General features: G+C 43.9%; 1 protein-coding gene across 9 annotated transcripts in view; it reads left to right on the forward strand.

Annotated features, from left to right (window-relative positions):
- The window catches only part of tns2a (tensin 2a), a 69101-nt gene that overhangs the window by 31641 nt on the left and 15310 nt on the right, over positions 1-22150 (forward strand). For 4 of the 9 annotated variants that reach the window (XM_085393208.1, XM_085393211.1, XM_085393213.1 and 1 more), the window contains exons 4-11: positions 13931-13969; positions 14378-14419; positions 15856-15905; positions 16216-16399; positions 16696-16746; positions 16833-16955; positions 19074-19138; positions 20591-20674. In XM_085393208.1, coding sequence (XP_085249334.1) covers positions 13931-13969; positions 14378-14419; positions 15856-15905; positions 16216-16399; positions 16696-16746; positions 16833-16955; positions 19074-19138; positions 20591-20674 — 638 coding nt within the window. Of the gene's footprint in view, positions 1-12573; positions 12652-13930; positions 13970-14377; positions 14420-15855; positions 15906-16215; positions 16400-16695; positions 16747-16832; positions 16956-19073; positions 19139-20590; positions 20675-22150 lie in introns of all 9 variants that reach the window. The other 5 variants (XM_085393214.1, XM_085393215.1, XM_085393210.1 and 2 more) reach the window with 5 other exon arrangements.

The following is a 22150-nucleotide window of genomic DNA, read 5'->3' on the forward strand; positions in this document are numbered from 1 at the left end:
ACATTTGTCACTCGTTATGACTTTCCTTTGCTTCAAACACACAAAGACAAGGACTGTAAAGATGTAAGAAAGTCAGAAGTTCAGAAGCAGGGTGCAGGGAATAAAAAGATTCCAATAAAAGTAGGGGGAGGCACAGAAGTTGGAGATGTGAGAGGAAGACAAACAGGAATGGTTTTGTCAGAAACAGATTAGAGAAGAAAAGGAAGGAAACACCAGGATTGTGAGAGGATATCCAAGGGAAGAAAGTCTGCGATTAGGAGAAAGTTGATCGAGTAGAACTGAGAAAAACAGAGGAAAGAGAAAGGAAGAAGTTAAAAAGCTGGAGAGGAAAACAGATATGGACCAAAAGAAAAGGGAAGCAGAAGAAAAACAAAACCGTAAAGAGGGAAGTGAATAAGCGTGGAAAATAAAGGGAGCAAGCTGAGAAAGGAAAAGAAGGAAGAGGAGATAAATGAGCAGATAAGAAGGTAACAAGGTAGGAGAAAAGCGATGCAAGAAGGATGAAAAGAGAAACGAAGTGATGGGTGGAGGTCTGTTAGCAGGAAGTTTGTGCGTAAGTGTTGGCCTGGGGAGATGGAATCTGGTGCGGTGTGGTGTGTTTGTTCTGGCTTAGCGGCCACCCTCAGCAGGCCCCTTCACTGGGCACTGTGGGAGAGAGGGATGCAGAGGGCTAAAAACTGAGAAAATGGTTTTGAAAAGTCGATAACCAGTGCGCAAGCGCCAAAACGAGGTACAGCCTGCTTTGAGAAACAAAAGCACTAAAGGGTGCGGGTTGAAAATCGAGCAACTGTAGTCATAACAAATGGAAATCTGAAACAGTGTGGATCACTTCCAGGACTGCAAACTGGAAGCATTGGATGATCCCATAAGGCTTTGATTTTCTTGTTGAACTACTAAATTTATTTTATTTTTATTCATTTTTTTGTTCCAGTAACAGCACCAATTTTATATCTTTCTTTAAACCTGTGGCATCACTCGTTGGACGTCACGTTCAAGCGATTAAAGTATAATTTGATATTTGAATGATGATCTAATGAGAAGAGATGGAACTACTGTACTGCATTTTATTACATAACGTGAATAGATGCACAACATTTGTACTGTATAATACTGGCTTGACCATATTAAAGATCCTTTCATGGTCTTTCATGTTATAGATCATAATTTTTGCAGAATTCCCCCAAATTTCCAGCGTCAGACCTAAACAGCTTACGGACACTTGCTATGGTAACAGTAATGCCATCTTGTTCCCTCCTACCGACTGTCAACTTCTGCAGTATGAGACTGAATTATGGACAGTGTCTGAAATGTACAAAAAACTGAGCAAATGTGTGGACAGTACAGTTTGGTCAGGCCTCATGCTTAAGATGACTCATCACATAAAGAATGTGAGTCACTTCAGGGCTCGCAAAATTTTAAAATCCCTGGTAGCCCTTCGGGCAGGCACTCTTTAGTTTTTGGTAGCCCGAAATAAATTTGAGTAGCCCGAATAAAAAAAGATTATTTTTATTGTATAATATTGTAAAGGAAACAAAACATCAATCAAAAAATTGTTAAAACACAAATTACAACAACTGTGTAAACATTACAATCAACTCAAATATCTGGTTCTAATTAAACAGAATTTTCTGTGAACTTGTTAGAACTGTGTAGAACATGAATTAGTCTGTGTCAGATCCTGAATCTGAAATTTCCACTGAAGTCTCGGATGAGAAAATGCCACTCGACGTTGAGGGCATAGCATCTCCTTCATCAGCTATCTCTTCCTGTGCATTGCCCTCCATTTCACTGCTCTTTGTTCTTGTCGGGGTTTTATGATCCAGGTGTCTTGAACCTTTTCCAGAAAACATCCAGAAACGAATCGACTTGTCAGGGCAAAAAGATTCAACTGTTTCCCCATTAATGGAGAGTTGCATGCAGTCATTCAGTGTTTCAGGGTGTAGAGAGGTACGATGTGTTGTCTTCACTCGGTTCATGCAAGAAAATCCTCTCTCACAGATGGCTGTCGATGGACTAAGTGTCAGCATTAATTTCAGCAGCAACAAGATATGAGAGAGATGTTCTGGATTCTCAGAGAGGAGATCTCTGTACAAGCAATCTACTTTGCGACCCCGGCGTTCTGCAAGCCACACTTTTAGATCCATCCATTCTTGTGGAATTTTCTCTTTCTCTTCTGCATCTAGCAAACAGGCAAAATGTGTGACAAGATAATCCACCTCTTCATCCCCATAATTTGCTAGTTCTTCTCTGGGGTAGGGAAGAGTGGAAGGGTCAAAAACCTTGAAACAAGAGAGAGGCTTTTCATGGAGATTTTTAAATCTGTTGTCCATGTACTTGACTGTGTTGTCAATAATCTTCTGGATCTCTGCACCAAAGGTGTCTTTGTCTGTTCCCTCACCTCTTCTAGCAGGTCGCTGACTTTTTGTTAGCTGAGTTCCACAGTAGCAAATGCTACCATCCTGGTTCGCTGTGAACTTTGTGTCCAAGGTTTTCTGATATTCTCCTGGTTTTGTTTTTAGGCTGAGTAAGCGTGATGTTGTGCTCTCAACTAACTGATTTGTTCGTGTGATGTTTAGGTTATCATGCTGAAAATCAGTAGAGCACTTGGATAAGATGGTACTGTAGTCCAACATGAAATGCAGGAAGCGAACAAATTTCTCAGTCTTCATCTCCTGCACCACCCCCTTAGCCTTGGCTGCATCCTCGGCTTTGACATCACTTCCTTCTGCCATGTTCTCCATATGAACAACAGTGGGAGTGTAATTTTTTTCCACAGCCTTTAGACATCTCAGCCGGCTTGGAAGCCACCGTGTGCTCTTCAGCCCACTGAAATGTTCCAGCCTCTCATTTAGCAGTTCACTTATTTCTGTCAGCTCTCTTCGCTTCTTTGGGGAATAGTAGTACATCTTAAAGATGGTTTTCAGTGTATCTTCAAATTTCACCAGGTACTCACAGCCTTTCACGCTATCCAGCACGGCTAGCTCTAGTTTGTGTGCCACACAGTGGATTGTTATGATGTGGGGTATCCTCTGTTTCAGTCTCCCAGCTACTCCTGTTTTCTCACCCATCATCACTGCAGCACCATCAAAATTTGCACACACTACTTTCTTTTTCCATGTGTCCTCTCTGATACCCATGGTGTTCACTGCTTCATCAATAGCCTCTAAAATACCTGCAGCATTTGCACTCTTGACTGGCTGACATTTGATCATGTATGTGGCTATGTCACCATTATCCCTCACATACCTGACGTGAACCAACTCCTGTTCTATTATACCAGTGTCTGTACTGCCATCTGCAAGAATGGATAAGAACCTGCTTTCTTGAATTTCCTTTTCAATCTGGTCTCTTGAAGTTTGTGCTATTGCTCCAATAAACTCTCTGCAAGCATGGTCATTGAGGTAAGTGGAACCAAGATCTAGGCCATTTGCTTTCTGAAGTTTGCAAAGACTGCTAAATTTTGCCAGTGGTAGTTCACTCTTTGCCACATAGTACGCAGTTCTAAACAGCTTTTTCAGGACTTCTTGTTGTGCTTGGTTTATTTTTAGTATGGTTTTTGCAATTGGTGTTTGTTCTGGGACAGATGCTGCAGACTGAGCACCAATGCATTTCTTGTGATGCAGAGATTTCTCATGAGTTCTGATGGGGTCTTTCCTAAAATTACTGGTCCCAGTAACAAAGGCGCTTGTCGACTCAGCAATAGAGGGAAACTCACGACACACCCGGCAGAACATCATGTTATTTACCTTGTCATATTCCAGCCACAGAAATTCTTTTGTCCATGAATCCAAAAAACTGTGCTTTCTTTTTGCCTCGTAATCTGATTTATCATAACTTTTCCGCTTTGTGGTAGGCCTTTCTTTGCCTGTCCCTTCTTCATCCTGACCTGTCTTTTTTGGCTCAGCAGAACTAAAATACCTGCGTAAATCCATCTGTCTTTACACATGCCAGAGATTTTTTTTTAAAATTCTCTGCGCAGTCAACCTCTAGCACGTTTAAGCTTGCTGCGGGAGATTTCACGTGCCACGTTTGAAGAGTAAGCTAGTGAGTGATGTTGTGTCCTGTCTGACTATACCATATTGCACCACTAGAGGGTGGTGTCGTGAAATAAGAGGAAAGTGCAGTCGGGAAATTGTAGAGTTAGAATATAGTTAAGACGGCTATCTGATAACTCGATATGTCTCCCTGTTACCTCTACGATGTAAAGTTATGTGCTGCATTCATTAAAGAGCACTGTTCTTTGATGAGGACTCAGCTAATTACTCAGCTACATTTGAAAGAAAGCAAAGGCATTGTCATATATTTTTACTTCCTATGATAGCCCGACGGGCAGGGCTGAGATAGATTTTGGTAGCCCGACTGGAAATATCACTAGCCCTGGGACGTCGGGCTAGCGATTTTGCAAGCCCTGCACTTATTCAAAAAAATAAAGTAATTTGTAATAGGGCACGGTGGTGCAGTGATTGGCACTGTTGCCTCACAGGTCCTGGGTTTGAATCACCATTCAACCAGAATCTGTCTGTGTGGAGTTTGGATCTTCTCTCTGTGTCTGTAGGGGTTCTCTCAGGTGCTCTGGCTTCCTCCCACAGGCCAAAGACATGCAGTTAGTGGGGTTAGGTTAACTGGTGATTCGAAATTGCCCATAGGTGTGAATGGTTGTGTTAGCCCTGTAATATACTGTCCAAGGTGTACCTGGCTGCTGAGATAGGTTCCAGCTCCCCCACGAGAAGCAAAAGAGGAGGAATGGATAGAATATATTAACAGATTATTTTTACTGTTTACATCCATTCATCTAAAAACAAATACTAACATCCATATCCATCAACAGGAAGAAATTTATGGAAGAGTTGTGTGAGAGGACAGATCTCAGATCTTCTTGTTCAGCCCTGTATCTAAAAAAAATGGCCGACGTATGAACTAGATTTTTAAGATTTTCAGATATGGCGCTTGTTTTTTTTTTTTCATAGTAGCCTAAATTTTGAGCCCTGAACGTTGACTCTGAGTTCAAACCCACACCCAAAGGAAGGGATGTAGAAATTAATGCAGGCAGTGTCTATCTTAAACGCTTTAGAATATGTCCCGAAAAGAGAATTTGATAACATGTGAAAAGAATCATTTCTCTTCCATGTGAGAGCCAAAGATATATTTGACTGGGGCTGTAAGAAGACTGTTTTGTGTTATTTAAGAATAGCAGAATGGACCACACAGTAGAAAATGTGCTGCTTCACTTGCTCTAGTTGGGGGAGAAAAAAACGGGAAAAAAGACTCTTTTAAAATGAAACTGACCTTCACCAGCCAGAGGGAATTAAGAGAAATTAGATCCTGGCCCAGCCCAAACTCTGCCTTTTGATGCAGTGGGTTCAGACTCAGCTTTAAAAAAGTACACAGGAAAAGATCTGAGATTCAGTCCCCTGTGGACATGGAAAAGAAACATTAATTCTTAGAGTGAGTCATACAGGAACATTGTCCAGTTAGTCATTTGATAGCCGATGTTAAACCTGAACCAGTTTCCTGCAACTTATCAAACAACGTTGTCCCTCAATTTAGCTCATTGTCTGCTCCTCTGCCTTCCTGCTGATGTCTGTGTCACACACAGGCAACACTAAGAGACTGCACTTTATTCTAAAGAAAGAACGCCTAACACAAACTCCACAGCACATAGTCACTGTGGTGACACGCCCCCTGGGTTCAGGGCCTGTGTAACTTCCCCTTTGTGCACAATGAGATATACACAAGCCCTTGCCCTTTTCCTGTGTCCAAATAAACAGTCCAAAAAGGGCTCTTTCGGTGGAACATTGCCTTTTGCGTATGTGTGTGCGTGCACACGTGTTGTCGTACGTTACGTAAGCTTGACTGTGGCCCTCAGCCCCCTTCATTAGGGCTGCTGTTCAGCCCCTGCTTCCTTTGGTCACAGTTCATTGACCTGTAGGCCCATAACAGACATGGGAATCGGATGTGTCATTCCAAGTGTGTGTGCGTTTCTGTCTCAGTGCTCCTCCAGCTGTGTAGCCAGGATATCTGGCTTCGCGTTTGCACATGCTTCACATTTTGTAAACACACTCTCAAAAACGAGTTGTTCTTGTAATTACTCGGAACTCAAAGACATCTCGATCTTGTGCTGTGTTTATCATGTGCATTGGTTTTGTCTTTGCATCCTGCGTGATATCAGTGATCTTAAAATAGGACGGGCAGTTCTCCCAGTCGTGGTTAATACATTTAAACACCTGATTAAAATGTGGGACTTTTGGGCAGTTACATGTTCTTTCACAAGAATACCGAGTTGGTTTGTTGTTGATTAAGGATCCAAAGTCCTGTTGACATTATTTCTTCTCTAAGATTGCAAAACAGTTTTGCCTCATCACGATGGTCAGAGACACCTTCTCATCATAATGAAACCTTTCTGAGGCACAGCTGAGTTTCAGTTTTATTTCTCATAAGTAATTGACCACAACGTCGGCTGAGGAGCATGATGGCTCGGCAATAACAACCGTTGCTGTTCCAGCCTGCCTGGTGGTAATAAGGAGAAGAGATTATGTGCTGGATGATCCTTTTTTTTTTTTTTTTTTTTTTTTTGGCCTGTCCCGTTTGGCTCTTTTGCCATCAGAATTGTTGTCTAAAGGCAAAGAAAGATGCCCAATGGATTTACTTTACCAAACTGACCATCCCAGCCTTGCCGTAATGGTCCATTTGATTCACCTTTTATTGTTTATTTTATTTTCACTTACTGAATACGGGACAGACTTGACTGGGGGAAAGAAGGGGAGAAAGAAAGAGGGAAAGAGAAACAGCTGAGAAGAGGGACGGGGGAGAAGGGCAAAAAACAAAAACCAACAGAACGGGCAGAGAAAAAAAAATGCATATATCAATCACCTGGATCACCTGCTGAGAAAGAAAAAAGAAAGCAAGCAGAAGAGAACAAGAGTAATAGAATAAACAACATCACAATGATATAGGGAATATGACAGTAAATACTAAATGTTAAACATTATTGTGCAGCACATAAGATCAACAGAACACAGTGTGCTTTGAGGTAGGAGCCAAAAAGGGTGTAGTTTGTGGGTGTGATCACCCGTGTGTACACCTGTGAGCATGGACGCGCTTGTTTTTTGTTTTTTAAAAGGTTCCTTCATGTAATAATCTGCTAGAGGGTGTGGGGGGGCCACAGCCCCGTCCTCCAGGGCGTGAAGCAGGTGTGGAGGAGATCAAAACTCCAGACATCCAGAGGCCCCCAGAACACAAGAGACCAAGGAAGACCAACAGAGGGGCAGCTGCGCCACTGTCCCGGAAAGAGCTGAGGAGAGTCCCAGATGAGGGCTCACTCAGCAGCCGCGGAGCAGAAGCCAGGGGGAGTTGCAGTGACGCGCCCGTGAGCTCCGCCGGCAGCCAGCTGCGCCTGAGTGACCGAGCCCCAGGCCGAGAGGCCGGGGGCACATCACCTCCGAAGTGGCCCGAGCGAGCCCCAGGCTCCAGGCCCCGATAAGCGGCCGCCAAGGAGTGAGCCGGTGTGTACCTGGACGCCCATCCCCGGACACAAAGAACCACCAACGCACCGATGTCTGAGGGGGTCCGCCACTGGCAGGGGAAGTGGTGGTAGGGGGAGATAGGCCTCCAAACCTTGGAGGGCCTGAGATGTCCCCAGAGAGGTGGCGCCTGACACCCAACCTGACATATAGACACAGACATACAGGCACACACAGATACAAACATCCATTCCCACCCTCATGCTCTCATATGCACTTACTCCACACTCAACCAACGTGGAGACAGACATAAAGAGACGCTGTACACACGATCACACTCCCCAAGCGTACTCTACAAACCGGGTCTAGGTGCCCCCGCCCCTGGAGGGGGGAATTGCACCCAGACCCAGGTGGTGTTTCCCTTTTCCCTGCGGTGGGGGGAGGCAGACCGCCCCGACTCCGCAGCAGCAGGAAGGCTCCACACTCCAGACCGCAATCGGACGGCCAACTCCTCCTCCTAGTCCTAGCCCCCCTGCTCCAGCAGGTCGCAGAGAACGGGGGTGAGAGAAGACTCCAAACCTCCCTCCACCCGCTCATTGTAATGTTGATGCATGTGTGTTCTAAGGTGCATTTAAAACCCAGGAGGGCATGGAGCTACCTGCCAGAGAGCAGCAGGTAAGCGCATGGTCCCTCCTGCTAGCCCTCAATGTCTACGTGTATTTAAAATTGAGAGGTGGGCAACGATGCCAGGGGTGGGGTGTACACCCTGATGGTACTTTGGACTCCGTGTATCGTGCCCACCCCCAAGATCCTATATGTATGTGTAATGAGAGTGTGAGTAATGTGAATGTCTAAGTTGTGGGATAAAATTGAGGCAGAGGCAGCCAGAAGGGGACGGGGGGGGGGTAGCCTCCTCTGCACCCTGGTGACATACCCCTACTCCAAGGCCCTGCATGTGTGGGTGGTTGTGGTGGAGCGGGAAGAGGGAGGCAGCTGGAGATGGGGAGGGAAGGAAGGGAGGGGCAAGTGACCCCTCCCTGGGGCCAGCTCCCCCGCTGACCCCAGTAGGCACCCCCATACTCCGCGACCCGCCAGGGAAAGGGGGCCCAGGCCCATCCAGACCGGGCCCAGTGCAGCAGCGCCGCCCGGCCCCACAGAGCCCGGGACAGTCCACCCAACCCCACCACAGAGAAAACTGCACCCACCCCACCATCCACTCATCTTCCAGACTACATAAGACAATAAACACCCAGGCTGAGATCTTCCTCCACCTCTCCTGTATCTCCCCCTCCTGCAGAGGGAGCTCCTGAGGAGAGGAAAGCTCCTGCAAGATGTGACAATCTCCCCCACCAGTTGAAGAGCCCCCCAGATGGCTCGACGCACCGGCGGCACCCTGCTCCAGGGCTGGGCCCCCATGCACCCACCCGCCCACAACCCCGGCAACACACCAACCAGGACCCAAGCCCCCGAGGCCCGGTCCGGGTCCCAGCCCAGAGACGGAGCGCCCCCAGAACCTCACGCCCATCCCGGACCCACCCAGGGGCAGCCAGGCTACCAGGTCAGTAACCCACTGTCACGGCTGCCGAGGCGAGCCGTGTGGATTTAGAAGGAGGACCCAAGATGCAGGCAGTGGATGAGATACCGGTGGTTTTATTTACAGAGGTGTAGTGGCAAACAAACAGTGGGGCATAACAAACAACTAAAGACACCTAAACTGGGAGAACTAAAATAACAGACCTGGGAGCATATGACAACGGATGATGAATAGCAGAGAGACGCAGACGAGGAACAGGACACCGTGGAACACAGGGTAACAGACTGACACAGAGTTACACAGACGAACCGGCAACAGGCAGGAGAACACACAGGGCTTAAATACACACACCAGTAATCAGGGGATGAGAGACAGGAGGGCAACACAGCTGGGAGGAATCTGGGCTGACGGGACAGGGGAAACGTAAACTGATCACACTCACATACGACACGGACCTTCACAATAAAACAGGAAACTCAGATACATGGAACCAGACAAGACATTGAACTAAACAGACAGATTCACAAACAGATGGGGAGACACCATAGACAGACAGATACAGACGCAGACTCAGAGGCAGATCGAAAATAACACAGAACTTAAACAATCATCTAGAAAATGATAAACTAAAAGCGCTGGGTCACCGACCCAGGACCATGACACCCACGTCCATCAGCACAGACCCTCCCCTAGCCCCGCTGCACGCAGCCGCGAGGAAACAGTCACCTGAGAGCCAACAGAGCCCCTAACCGGACATGACCGCTACCCCGGGTTGAGCCCCCCAAGGAAGATGCCTCCGGGGAACCCCCCGACGCCCTAAGCCTGTCCCTACCCCCACACCAATCACAACAGTGAAGGCGGGACCAAACTATGACCCCCCACCCCCACTAGGTGATGGAGCTGATCAAAGGAGCCCAGAGCAATTGATCTGATGTGGTGGCAGAGGCTGTATCAAGACTAATGTAATCTAATAGATAATTTCTATATTGGTTAGAATTAAGATTATTTTTATTTTTCCAGTTCATGAGGACTGTTTTCTTGGCTATGCATAGGGCAGTGAAAACCATATGGGCGATATTCTTTTCTGAAGTGACATTATCTAAGCTGCCCAACAAACACACTAAGGGGGAAGTTGGAATGTTACATTTCAGACACTTCGATAAGTCTTCACATATCTCGCGCCAAAACTTCTGAACTGGTGGACAGAACCAAAGAGCGTGGATATAATTGTCCGGTGAATTGGTTTGGCAGTGTGAGCAGTTGTTGGTAGACGAAAAGCCCATCTTGAACATCCGATGACCTGTATAGTGCACTCTATGTAATATTTTGTATTGAATTAATTGAAGACTGGGATTTCTAATTAGATGAAAGGTTTTTAAGCAAATCTGAGACCAGAAGTTTAGGTCTAAGTTAACTGATAAATCCGCTTCCCATTTTGCAATAGGAAGTGATATTGATTCATCTGTTTTAGAAAGCATTCTGTATATTTTGGATAGTAATTTGGGGGGTTTAAGAGTAAGAAATTGAACCACACTTGGTGGTATTTGTAGTTCAACTTGACCCGGTTTAAATTTCTTTTTTACTATGCTGGATGATCCTTGATAATAAAGTGGACTCACACAGGGACCTTGGAGGGAGATGTTCTTATAATAGCAGGAAGGCTCTGTTGGTAGATTTATCCCTATACCAAAATGTGATGTAGTCTGTCAGCAGGCTCTCGCTCGTACCTCTTTAGCATGCTTTAGTTTTTCAGTCTAGCTTTTCTGTTTGTTTGTTTGTTTGTTTAGTTATAGCCATTAAATAATGTACTAAGCTGCTTGCTCACTAGTTAACATCCAGTCGTAAAAAATGTTACTAGTGAAAAGCAAGAATTTGATCACCTTAGCAGGTCATCTACTGATCGGAAGGTTGGTGGTTCGATTCCTGGCTTCACCTAGTCTGTATGCCAAATATCCTTGGGCAAGATACAAATTGCTCTCCGATGCATCCATCGGAGTGTGAATGCTAGTTAGAAAGCACAAAGAAAAAGTGCTTGTGTGAATGGGTGAATGCACAAGTTGTGTAAAGCGCTTTGAGTGCTCAGAAGAGTAGAAAAGTGCTATATAAGAACCAGTCCATCCAGTCCAACTCACCTCACAATTAACAAACTATAAATATATAAAATCAATGTCAAAAACATGTTTAGAGACATAAAAACAAAAATGAGTAAACTTATTAATAAATAGATCCTCATTCATACCTGTTGGAAATAAACTCTTTAAATGGAATATCCACAATAGCTCTCTCTTGTTCCTGATAAAACTGATATCTCTTTGACTGGGCTTAACAGCTTTAATACCTATAAAGAATAAAGATGAGCTACAGTGTTTTTCATTAAAATGTCTTGCAATCATTCCTTTAAATAGAACTTCTGTATTGTTTATTTCCTTTTATGGCTACGTTCACACTGCAGGCGAAAGCGCATCAAATCCGATTTTTTTTGACCCTATGCGACCCATATCCGATCATGGTATGACAGTGTGAACGGCACAAATCCGATATTTTCAAATCCGATCTGGGTCACTTTCGTATGTGGTACTGAATCCGATACATATCCGATGTTTTAGAAAGCGACTGCTGTTTGAACGGTCATGTCGCATTAAATCCGTCTTTTAAGTCACTGACACAAGACAGACGGCAATTATCAGCTCTGGAGAAGCGCCCGATAAGACATCGCGAATGCTTCCTGGGCGTCCAGCGTAGATGTCAGTGAAACTGTTGGGAAGATAATGTTGGAGAAACGTGAACATTTTATTTATACTGTATAATCTGCAGATTCTGACAGGAATCTGCAACTATCCTTTGAAGCACCGCTCCTCTAAAACAGCAATAAGGATAATTATTAGGTAATTTACATTATTATGTAAATAACAAAATAACTTAAAGCAAAAACTGGGAAACGTAAAGTCCGAAGTCTTTATATTAAGGGCCATCAGTCAAACAATATTGTTTGCTCTGGGTCTAAACTTCTTTTGCGCATGCGGGCCGCTTTGAGTGTTCACACTAGAGCGTGTTTGCTGTCGCATTTTATTTGTAGTGTGAACGAGCAGACAAAAAAATCAGATTTGATCAAAAAATCGGAATTGAGCATTAAGACCTGCAGTGTGAACGTAGCCTTTGAGAGGACACAATATATATATATTTTATTAATAAAGCTTTTTACATAAATAATCTTGCCACTTATAGGGTCTTTAGATGATTTTAAGTGTATTGGTAATTTATGCAAGACCCAAATTCAAAATTACCTTGTAGGCTATGTAGGTTATATCACAGTTGTTGTTGGGCAATCATGTGAAGCTCTAACAACCCGAACCCTAATGTTTTACCTTTTTTCATAAGTTGCCGTTTCGTGAGGATTCTTTAAACATCTTTAAATCTGTAATGAGTCAGTCCAGACCCTTTGGTTTAACCAGCCAGCAAGCATCATCCCCTTGAATGCTGATTGTTCAGCCTATTTATGCGTTAATGGGTGATTGGTTTATTTGATTTTTTTCTGGAGTCTACTGTTTTATTTTTAACACAAACTCTTCTTTCCACCAGCTCTTTATCTTTCTCCGTGTCCCTTGGAAGTAGGTGAAGTTGTGCCAAACCTTTGGATATATACCTGCTGCCCAGTCTGTGAGTCAGCAAAACGATCCCAAAACCATGTACAACCTTTTTCCTTTTGTTTTTTTTTTCTTTTTCTAAAGGCCTTGTTGAGTGAGATCTTGGCAAGAAGACACCATATACCAATCAAACATAACATGGCCTAATGTTGTGTTTGTCCCCTTTATGCTGCCAAAACAGCCCTAAACCAATCGAGGCATGGACTCAACACCTCAGACTCATTGGTGTGCTCCTCAAGCTATTTCTGCTTTGTGGCAGACCAGATCATCACACAGGCAACCTTCTTCCTTTGCATTAGTTCGAATGCCCACATGCCCATTGATGGTCCTTTAGTGGTGGACAGGTTGTAGCATGGACTAGTCTACAGCTATGCAGCCACATACGCAACAAACTGTGATACACTGTATAATCTGATGCCTTTTTATCAGAACCAGCATTTTATTTGTTATTTCTTTCAGCAATTTGAGCTACAGTAGCTCAAATTGGACCACGTGCACCAACCTTCACTCCCCATATGCATCAGTGAGCCTTGGCCACCCATCACCCTGTTATTGGTTTACCAATGTTCCTTCGTTGGACCACTTGTGATAGACACTAAACACTGCAGTCAGTGACCACTGCTCAGATCCTTACATTTGTCTGTTTTTCCTGCTTCTAAGACATCAACATTGAGGACAAAGTGCTTACTTGCTCCCTGTTATATCCCACCCACTAACAGGTGCCATGATGAAGAGATAATCAGTGTTAGTCATGTCGTCCGTCAGCGGCCATAATGTTGTGTTTGATCAGTATATAACTGACTGTGAGAATGTTAAATAGGATTTTAATTGTGTGGATCTTGAGTGTGATGCACGTTACATCTTCTCGAGTACAATTTTAATACTTTTCACAAACCTTCATTATGTCTTTGTTTGTAATTTGCAAAAACCAAAATGGAAATGTAAGTGTAGAGCTTGATGAACATAGCCTTGCAGTCATGGGACTAATCATGTCGCAGCTTAATCTTCATATTAAATACAGATGCTGTGTATGAGTGGACTGTATCATCGTAAACCTTCCAGCTTCTACTTAACGGCTTCTCAGTTTTATTTGTGGATTTTCCTCCCTATCATCTTGTTTTAGGAAGCAATTGCTTCCCACGTCCGACCTCATCACTCTGTCCTCAAGCGAAAAGGATGTTTGGTTTTGTTGCTTTTTTATCCTCTTTGTGTGTGTGTGCGTGTGTGTGTGTGTGTGTGTGGGCATGTGTGTCATTCATGTATTCAGATGTGTCTGCATTTGTGTGTTCTAGGTGACCTTTGCATGCACCCCAGCTCCCTCCAATGATCTGGTAAGTCCCCTCCATTTCCTCATTTCTTTTCCTCAAAAGAAACTTTTCCCACCCTGTCTGTCCATAGTTAGGAGGCATGGCTCCCCAAAACCACTGTATGGTTTCCTCTTGCTGAATTCCTTTTGGGAAGCCGAGCCCTCAGCCCAGTTAGTGCTCATTCCTCGAGCTCTGTGGGATTTCAGTCCACAAGAGGAAAAAAAAAAAAGAGTTGATGTAGGAAGTAGTAATGTTTACCTATTAGGGAGTCTGTTTGTTTAATTAACTCTCCTTTCCTTCCTCTGTATTGCCTCCTCTTCTCTCCCCTTTCTCCCCACTCTCACCTCCTTTCAACCTCCTCCCTTTGCCCCTCTTCTTCTCGCTTTCGTTCACTTCACCTTCATCCTATCACCGCTCCTTCCTCACATCCAGCAGCGTAGAGGGACGGCTCCTTCTCGACACATCCAACACCTGGTGAGCATACTTTGACCTCCATGCTCTCTCCTCGTCCTCCTCATAACCCTCATGCTTTTTCGCTCTGTATCTTCCCCCTTTTTCCTACACGCCGCCAGTATCAAGCTGTCTGTCTGGGCAATGTCCAAACCTGTCAAGGAATAAAAAGTTTGTGGCTTCACTCATTTTGATTTATCACATACTAAACAAATCGAAGAGAGAGCGATGGCAGATACTTTACTAAAGGCCATGAAGTATGTAATTGAGCTCAAAGTGATTTATCCCTTAAAGAACTAGTGTGTTGGGCAGATTTAACCTACTTCTTCATCGTGACATATTTTAGCTTTGTAAATGTGCAAACAAAGGATCAAAGTGCCTCAGAACAAGAAAGGGTTAATAATAATCTGCAGATTAGATTTTTTTAAATTCATCCCATAGACTGTAAATAAAACATGGTAAGTGCCTTAAACCTAAAGAGCGATCAAGGGGCTTTGGTCTCAAGAAGAAGTCTGGTTCTAGAGAAACCCGTGGCAACATATTATATGTAATGTATAAAACATTATGTTTATTATGTTATGTTTATTTTGTAACATTATTGGTCAACAATAGAACAAAAGGTTCACAGCAACAAAACCTCTCACTAACCAATGGCTGAAATCACTGTGGTTGTGACCGTCTTTCATGTACAGTCTATGTTCTGGAGCTGTTCGCTTTAAATGGCCTGTATTTATATAGCGCTTTACTAGTCCCTAAGGACCCCAAAGCACTTTACATATCCAGTCATCCACCCATTCACACACACATTCACACACTGGTGATGGCAGCTACATTGTAGCCACAGCCACCCTGGGGCGCACTGACAGAGGCGAGGCTGCCAGACACTGGCGCCACCGGGCCCTCTGACCACCACCAGTAGGCAACGGGTGAAGTGTCTTGCCCAAGGACACAACGACCGAGACTGTCCAAGCCGGGGCTCGAACCGGCAACCTTCAGATTACAAGGCGAACTCCCAACTCTTGAGCCACGATCGCCCTGCCTTTAGGCTGAAATCTTGAAGGAGGATCGTGGTTCCACAACTTTAATGCCATACCTTTGCTCTCTGCCGTTTTATCTCAGTGTAAATTATATCTCCAGTGGAACATTAAAACAATGCACAGGTCAATGCGATGACATGATTTGACATCTTAATTTATTATAATTTACTTAACTTACTGTGTACAAGATTGACTAGAGAGTGTCCAGTTTACTGTGAGAGAAGAGATGAACAAGTTTTCAAAGGAGGCCTGAAAGGCAAACTTCAGGGACTTGAGGGTAGTCCATATCCAATGTGGATAGATAAGTAACTTGCTCATTTGTTATCATTATCAAAAAGGGCCCAAAGTACATCATTGTTAAAGTGGTAATGAGGTATAGATGAGCTTTGACTGTGTCTTATTGCATATTTGTTTTTTCTACAGGGATCCACCAAATCTTTAACCTACACCAAACAGAGAAACACCCTGCCAAGGTAACACCATTTCATTCATTTTCCACGTTGGGGAAGTTTCTACAGAAATCATTAAATACAAATGTAAATAATGTCTCTACACTGGCACAACGCTCTGCTTGCTCTGAAACTTGCACCATCTTATACCTGTTCCTTAGACAAATGTTTTTATTGCGTGACCTGCTTGTGAAGCACTACCCAGTTTCTCTCTTACGTGATGGTTTCTCTCCATTCATCCAGTTAGGAGCTTCTTCAGAGTGCGTCTCAGGGTCTGTGCTAAGCTACCACAAACAACCCACTGACCCCTGCTGTCTCTTTTCGGTTCCTCCAGGAGTTTCAGCGTGGACCGTGTGATGGAGCGAGTGATGGAACGAAACTACGACTTTGACCTCACCTACATCACCGAGAGGATCATCTCCGTCTTCTTCCCTCCGAAGCTGGAAGAGCAGAGATACCGGCTGAACCTGAAGGAGGTGGCTGCCATGCTCAAGTCCAAACACCAGGAAAAGTTTCTGGTGAGTGAAGAGAAATGCAATACACTCAGCTGAGTTATACCGTAAGTACAGAAGCCTTTGCAAGACATTGTTTACTCCTGGGAGCATTCAGCTAAATACATTTGAAGCATTTGAAGCATTGTTGCACAATACACTTTGGCATATAGCCACAGGAAGCGACAAAATAGAAACCCACAAATAAGCAGTCTGTTTGTTTTTTTTTCTGTCACGCCCATAATAAAATAATAGTGATGACAGCTTGTTACTGTGATGCAGTGTAGTGATGATATAAAAAAAACAAACCTTTCTGTTTTCAGCTCCTGAATCTTTCTGAAAGGCGCCACGATATCACCCGACTGAACCCAAAGGTAGGACTTCCTGTAATTCTTCATGTTAAGAATTCACTTCAGAAACGTTCATTTAATCTGCTTCTCCCGTCTCCACCCACCATCAGGTCCACGACTTTGGCTGGCCCGACCTCCACGCCCCACCGCTGGATAAGATCTGTGCCATATGCAAGGCCATGGAGAACTGGTTGAACTCTGACCCCCAGCACGTGGTGGTCTTACACTGCAAGGTCAGACTTTAGGGGCCCTCTGAGGTTTCTCAGACGGACATCACACCATTTCCCAGGCTTTAAAACAGGCACATGCAATGTTCGATGTGGAGCAGCAGCTGCTCTACTCTGAGCCCCTCCCGGATGGCCGAACTTCTCACCCTATCTCTAAGGGAGAGGCCAGCCACCCTTCGGAGGAAGCTCATTTCTGCCGCTTGTATCCGCGATCTCGTTCTTTCGGTCACTACCCACAGCTCGTGGCCATAGGTGAGGGTAGGGACGTAGATCGACCGGTAAATTGAGAGCTTCGCTTTTACACTCAGCTCCCTCTTCACCACGACGGACCGGTGCAGCGTCCGCATTACTGCAGCTGCAGCCCCAATCCGTCTGTCGATCTCCGGCTCCCTTCTCCCATCACTCGAGAACAAGACCCCGAGATACTTGAACTCCTCCACTTGGGGCAGGAACTCATCCCCGACCCGGAGTGGGCACTCCACCCTTTTCCGGCTGAGAACCATGGCCTCAGATTTGGAGGTGCTGATCCTCATTCCCGCTGCTTCACACTCGGCTGCGAACCGTTCCAGTGCGAGCTGGAGGCCCTCACCCGATTAAGCCAACAGAACCACATCATCTGCAAAAATCAGAGATGAGATTCTGAGGCCACCAAAGCGAAAGCCCTCCGCCACTTGGCCATCAGAACTTATGTATCATTACAGCATGTGGAGTAGAAGTCCAGCCCATTCATCAGACCAGCCCACCTTCTTCCATTGGAGCAATGGAAGTAGGTGGGCTGGTCTGATGAATCACATTTCTTTGACATCAGCGTGGATGCTCAGGTGTGTCACTTACCTGGTGATCACAAGGCACCAGGATGCATTATGGGAAGAAAGCAAGCTGGTGGAGGCAGTGTGATGCTTTGGGTTATGTTCCAGGAGAAACCTTGGGTCTTACCATCCATGTGCACCACATTTATAAATCAGCAGCATTTGTGAATTCTAAAATCTCAACCAGCAGCTAGTATTAGGATTCAGCAAATTAATTTAATGAATAAAAGGAAAACGTTTTCTACTGTAGCGTACCATTCTAGAAGTGTGAAGTAGTATAAAGATGAAATAGTGAAGTGAAGCATATCCAAATTATACTTAGCAGTATCGGATCCCAACACTACCAGATGCCTGAAACAAGCCTGTGAAACTGTGAGCAGCAATATTATAGAAACAAATGGCTAGCTGACCTTTGGGCATGTGACGTTACAGTCTAGTATTTCTCTTGCTTGCTTGTGCATGTTTAATCAGACATAATTGCTCCGTAAAGAACACTTTATTAGATACTGCTGTTCACACAACTTGACTAGAACCAAAATTGCAGAGTGCACCATATAATTCAATAAGCTCCTTCCACCCATGGTAAAAAAAATTAACCATGCAATTAAGATCAAACTCTGTCATCCTGACATTTAACTTCCACGCCTTTGCACATCGTTTAGAGACTCTTTTCCATCGTCCAATCAGAAGAGAGGTGGTGATTTGAACGCTTGGACCATTACTGAACAGTCACCAGCTAATGCTGGTGGTGTCTGAGCTCCCAGACCTCGTCTAGATGTTTTATTTATTGGTTTTGGTCAGGAGAATTGAAATCTTAAAACCAGACTACTTCTGTGGTCTGCCAACTTTCCAGAACATTCCAGCTACAAGCAATCCTTTGCCAGCTGCAGATCACGCCAGGGACGTGAATAAACAAGTTGTTGTCAATGAAACGTCCTCCGCTGAGAGATCTGCTGTGCAAAACAAGCTTTAATTTGTGCTCAGCGTGTGGAGGTGCAGCCTCCCTACTGGGATCTGGAAGGGTCACTTCAGGAATTCGGAGCTGGAATGTCTTTGGAATGTGTCAGGAAGTAAAGAGCAACCAGTGTGAAAAAAACACCACAGGGAGCTTTTTAATTTGAAGTCAAGCAGCCTTTTTCACATCTCGCCGTGACACTCCCATGTGTCCTGCTCTTCTGCTTTGCTCCTTTTTTTTTTTCTATGAAAAATCTGTTAAAACCATCTGGTCTTATAAAGCGTGAAAATGAGCTGTCCATAACACCTGAGGGTGAGATCAGCACATCGTCATCATTTCTTTGTCCTCTCCCTCTTACAGGGTAACAAAGGTAAAACTGGCGTCATTATCGCAGCCTACATGCACTACAGCAAGATCTCTGCAGGGTGAGTATGTGTTTGTTAATGTCAGAGACAATCAGAGCAATCAATCAGAGTATCTGCACATTTAATGTGTTAAAGACTGTCTGGGGCAATAACCTGTTTACGTTCAGTTCCCAAAAGCAAACAAACACAGTTAAAACAGTCTAAAAGTGGTCAGTGTTGTTGTGCTCCCAGATGTTCCAATCAAGAGTGCTGTCCTGGCTTCCATTTGGGGGGAAAGAGATCATGTGCAGGGGCTGCAATGACTGATATGCTCCGCTGCATGAAACACTTGCTTTGTTTTGGTTGTTTAGTTTTACCTTTAGGATGTTGTGGCCCAGACTGGGGTGATCCAGTATTGTGATTGTGACAGATTACCACCACACGTCCCTCATGATTTGATATTATTGCAATGTTTAACATTATTGCAAGTTTTGCAGTATTGCTATTTATAACCTTTATTCAACTGTAAATTATAAAACCTAAAACATGCCATAAATCTTGCCATAAGTCGGAGTCTGTCTGCTACTGGTCTGTTATCAGTCTGCAATTGAATGGGAACAAGCTGGCTATTACATGCAGTCTGTTTGTGATGATACAGCAATTAACTGTGATAAATGGTTAAAAATCACATATATCATGTTGTTTACATGGACAGAAAGCCACATGTAATTATCACATTTGTGCTCTTCATCCTTCACGTTTTCTAAGAATATAACAGAATACAACCAGCCGACAGCCGGTTAAAGTCGAGTCCCCTCGAGTTGTGCTCGTAATGTCTCTGAGCAACTGCAGTCAGTCCACGTTTGCTCGACTAACATTATCTGAGGGTTTTGGTGCCCTCTGATTCATATTATACTAAGAATATTTTAATGTATTCAATTAAATGTCAATATTTGGTATCTCTATCGATATAAAATCGCAACATAAAATATCGCAATACTTTGCCGTATCGTTCTTTGTTTGGGCTCAGGTATAATAGACTGCAGCACATGCAGTGGAGGCTTGTACCCAACAAGCAATATTATCGGAGCATCGATGCGTCAGCACTTGAAGTTTGAAGCAACTAGCAAAAACATGTTCGGCTTAAATTCAGCTACTCAAACATGCATAACCTAAAATGCTTTTAAACATATTCCAGCAGTGAGGCTGATGTGTGCAGGTTTATGTACGTGCAGGACAAAGATTTCCATTCAGACTTGGATGATAAGTCATTTGATAAATGAAGCCCTCCGGATTTTGCACAGGAACAGTGGAAACTGGTTTATCCTGTGGCCAATGCCAGCTGTATCCTCTCCATGTACTTTCTGGCATCTAGAGAGTCTGGTGCAAGTCCCATGATGGAAATTGTTGGCTAAAAGTAAGTGTGTGTGTGTGTGTGTGTGTGTGTGTGTGTGTGTGTGTGTGTGTGTGTGTGTGTGTGTGTGTGTGTGTGTGTGTGTGTGTGTGTGTTTGTATTTGTGCATTCATCTACAGGGCGGACCAGGCTCTCAGTACTCTTGCCATGAGGAAGTTCTGTGAAGATAAGGTGTCCTCGTCTCTCCAGCCGTCCCAAAACAGGTAGAGGCCACGGGATGATCTGAGTGGAAAATGAGTGGGTGTGGGGGTGGGGAGAAGTGGTGAGTGTGGGTTTCCCACGTCATACTAAAGTTATTAAATGCATCATCCTTCCATCCTCTAGGGGAAAGAAATGTATTTTAGGATTCTGGATTGGATTTATAGCTCAACAAATAATATAATGAATCAGAGCTCCATATCATTTAGCTGCCTCAGCTTCTGGCTCCCTGTCAGAGTTTTGGGCATTTAAATAGAACAACACAGCTATTGTCAATCTTGTTAGTAATAATCATGCTTTTCCTAGTATGAAAATGATTTTAAAAGGTGAAATGAAAGAAAGATGGAGCTTGTAAATTGAATAAAAAAGTGAATTTGGCTCCTTAGATGGAATATAATCCTTTCCCTTTGACATGGAATAGTAAGTACGCTTACCCCAGACACTTTAAAGGGGACCTCATTTGTTTTTCCTTATTTTCTGCCAAATATCTAATTTTACAGTATTGGATATTAATAATAATTCCATCCCCAAATACTCAAATAATCCTGTATAAAATGAATCCCTATGAGCAAAGATCTCAGGGTTCAGATTGCCCTGAATACTGGCTTCTACTGATGCGATGAGCTGACACTTTTACACGGTTATCTGCAGCATGCACAGAGCACCCGACTACCAAGCACCAGGTGCAGCTCTTCAGGAAGCTTACGTTTAGAAGAAAGTGGAATTTGAAGGCGGGTGTTTTTTAAAAATACAGGAGCTAAAAGGGGATATTTCACTGAGAGGGAGAATCCATGGGTTTCAGGAAGGTCCAACCAGCATAAGATATAGAAGTGTGAATCATTTAGAGCTACTCTACCAAAACTCTACATATATGTCCCCTTTAATAAAATGTTAATACTTCAGGAAAGAGTTTAGCATTTTCTGACTTATCTTTATGTGTATATAACATGTATTTCTGTATGCTTACAAAAAGAAACTAGAGCCAGAAGTTGTGTAGGGTGCAATCCACTTTAAACAGAGGGAACATTTCATACTTCTAATCAACAAACTGTCCATGTACATGCTGTAACTGGATTTAAGGTGGTTTTCTGATGTTGTGCTGTCTTACTTCAGAAAATGAAAAATGTATCACTCCCAGTCATTTTTACCTTCAATTATATAAACAGATTCAATTTGAGGTCAGCACAGTACCATAATAATTTTATTTTGTCTGCAAAATTCTTATTGAATTAGTTTCCTTTCATATTTGTCACCTGGTTGCCCGCTTCTTTTGGAGAACTGCTGAGTTGAGCTCTTTGCCTGCTGAGTGTGCAGCTTCACACATAGATACTTTTAAAAGAAACTCGCGTCTTACAACGATTAAAGGCCAACACAGAGCTCAAGGAAATGACAACTGATTCAGGAATATCGAATCACTTCCAGCTGTGTTGGAGACAAGAAGACAGATGGGAAATGGAAACGTGGAGTCCACACAGCCGGCG

This window comes from Rhamphochromis longiceps, linkage group LG20 (assembly GCF_057381845.1).
Source record: "Rhamphochromis longiceps isolate RC_006_pf linkage group LG20, R_longiceps_female_GT1.1, whole genome shotgun sequence".
NCBI classification, from domain to species: domain Eukaryota; kingdom Metazoa; phylum Chordata; class Actinopteri; order Cichliformes; family Cichlidae; genus Rhamphochromis; species Rhamphochromis longiceps.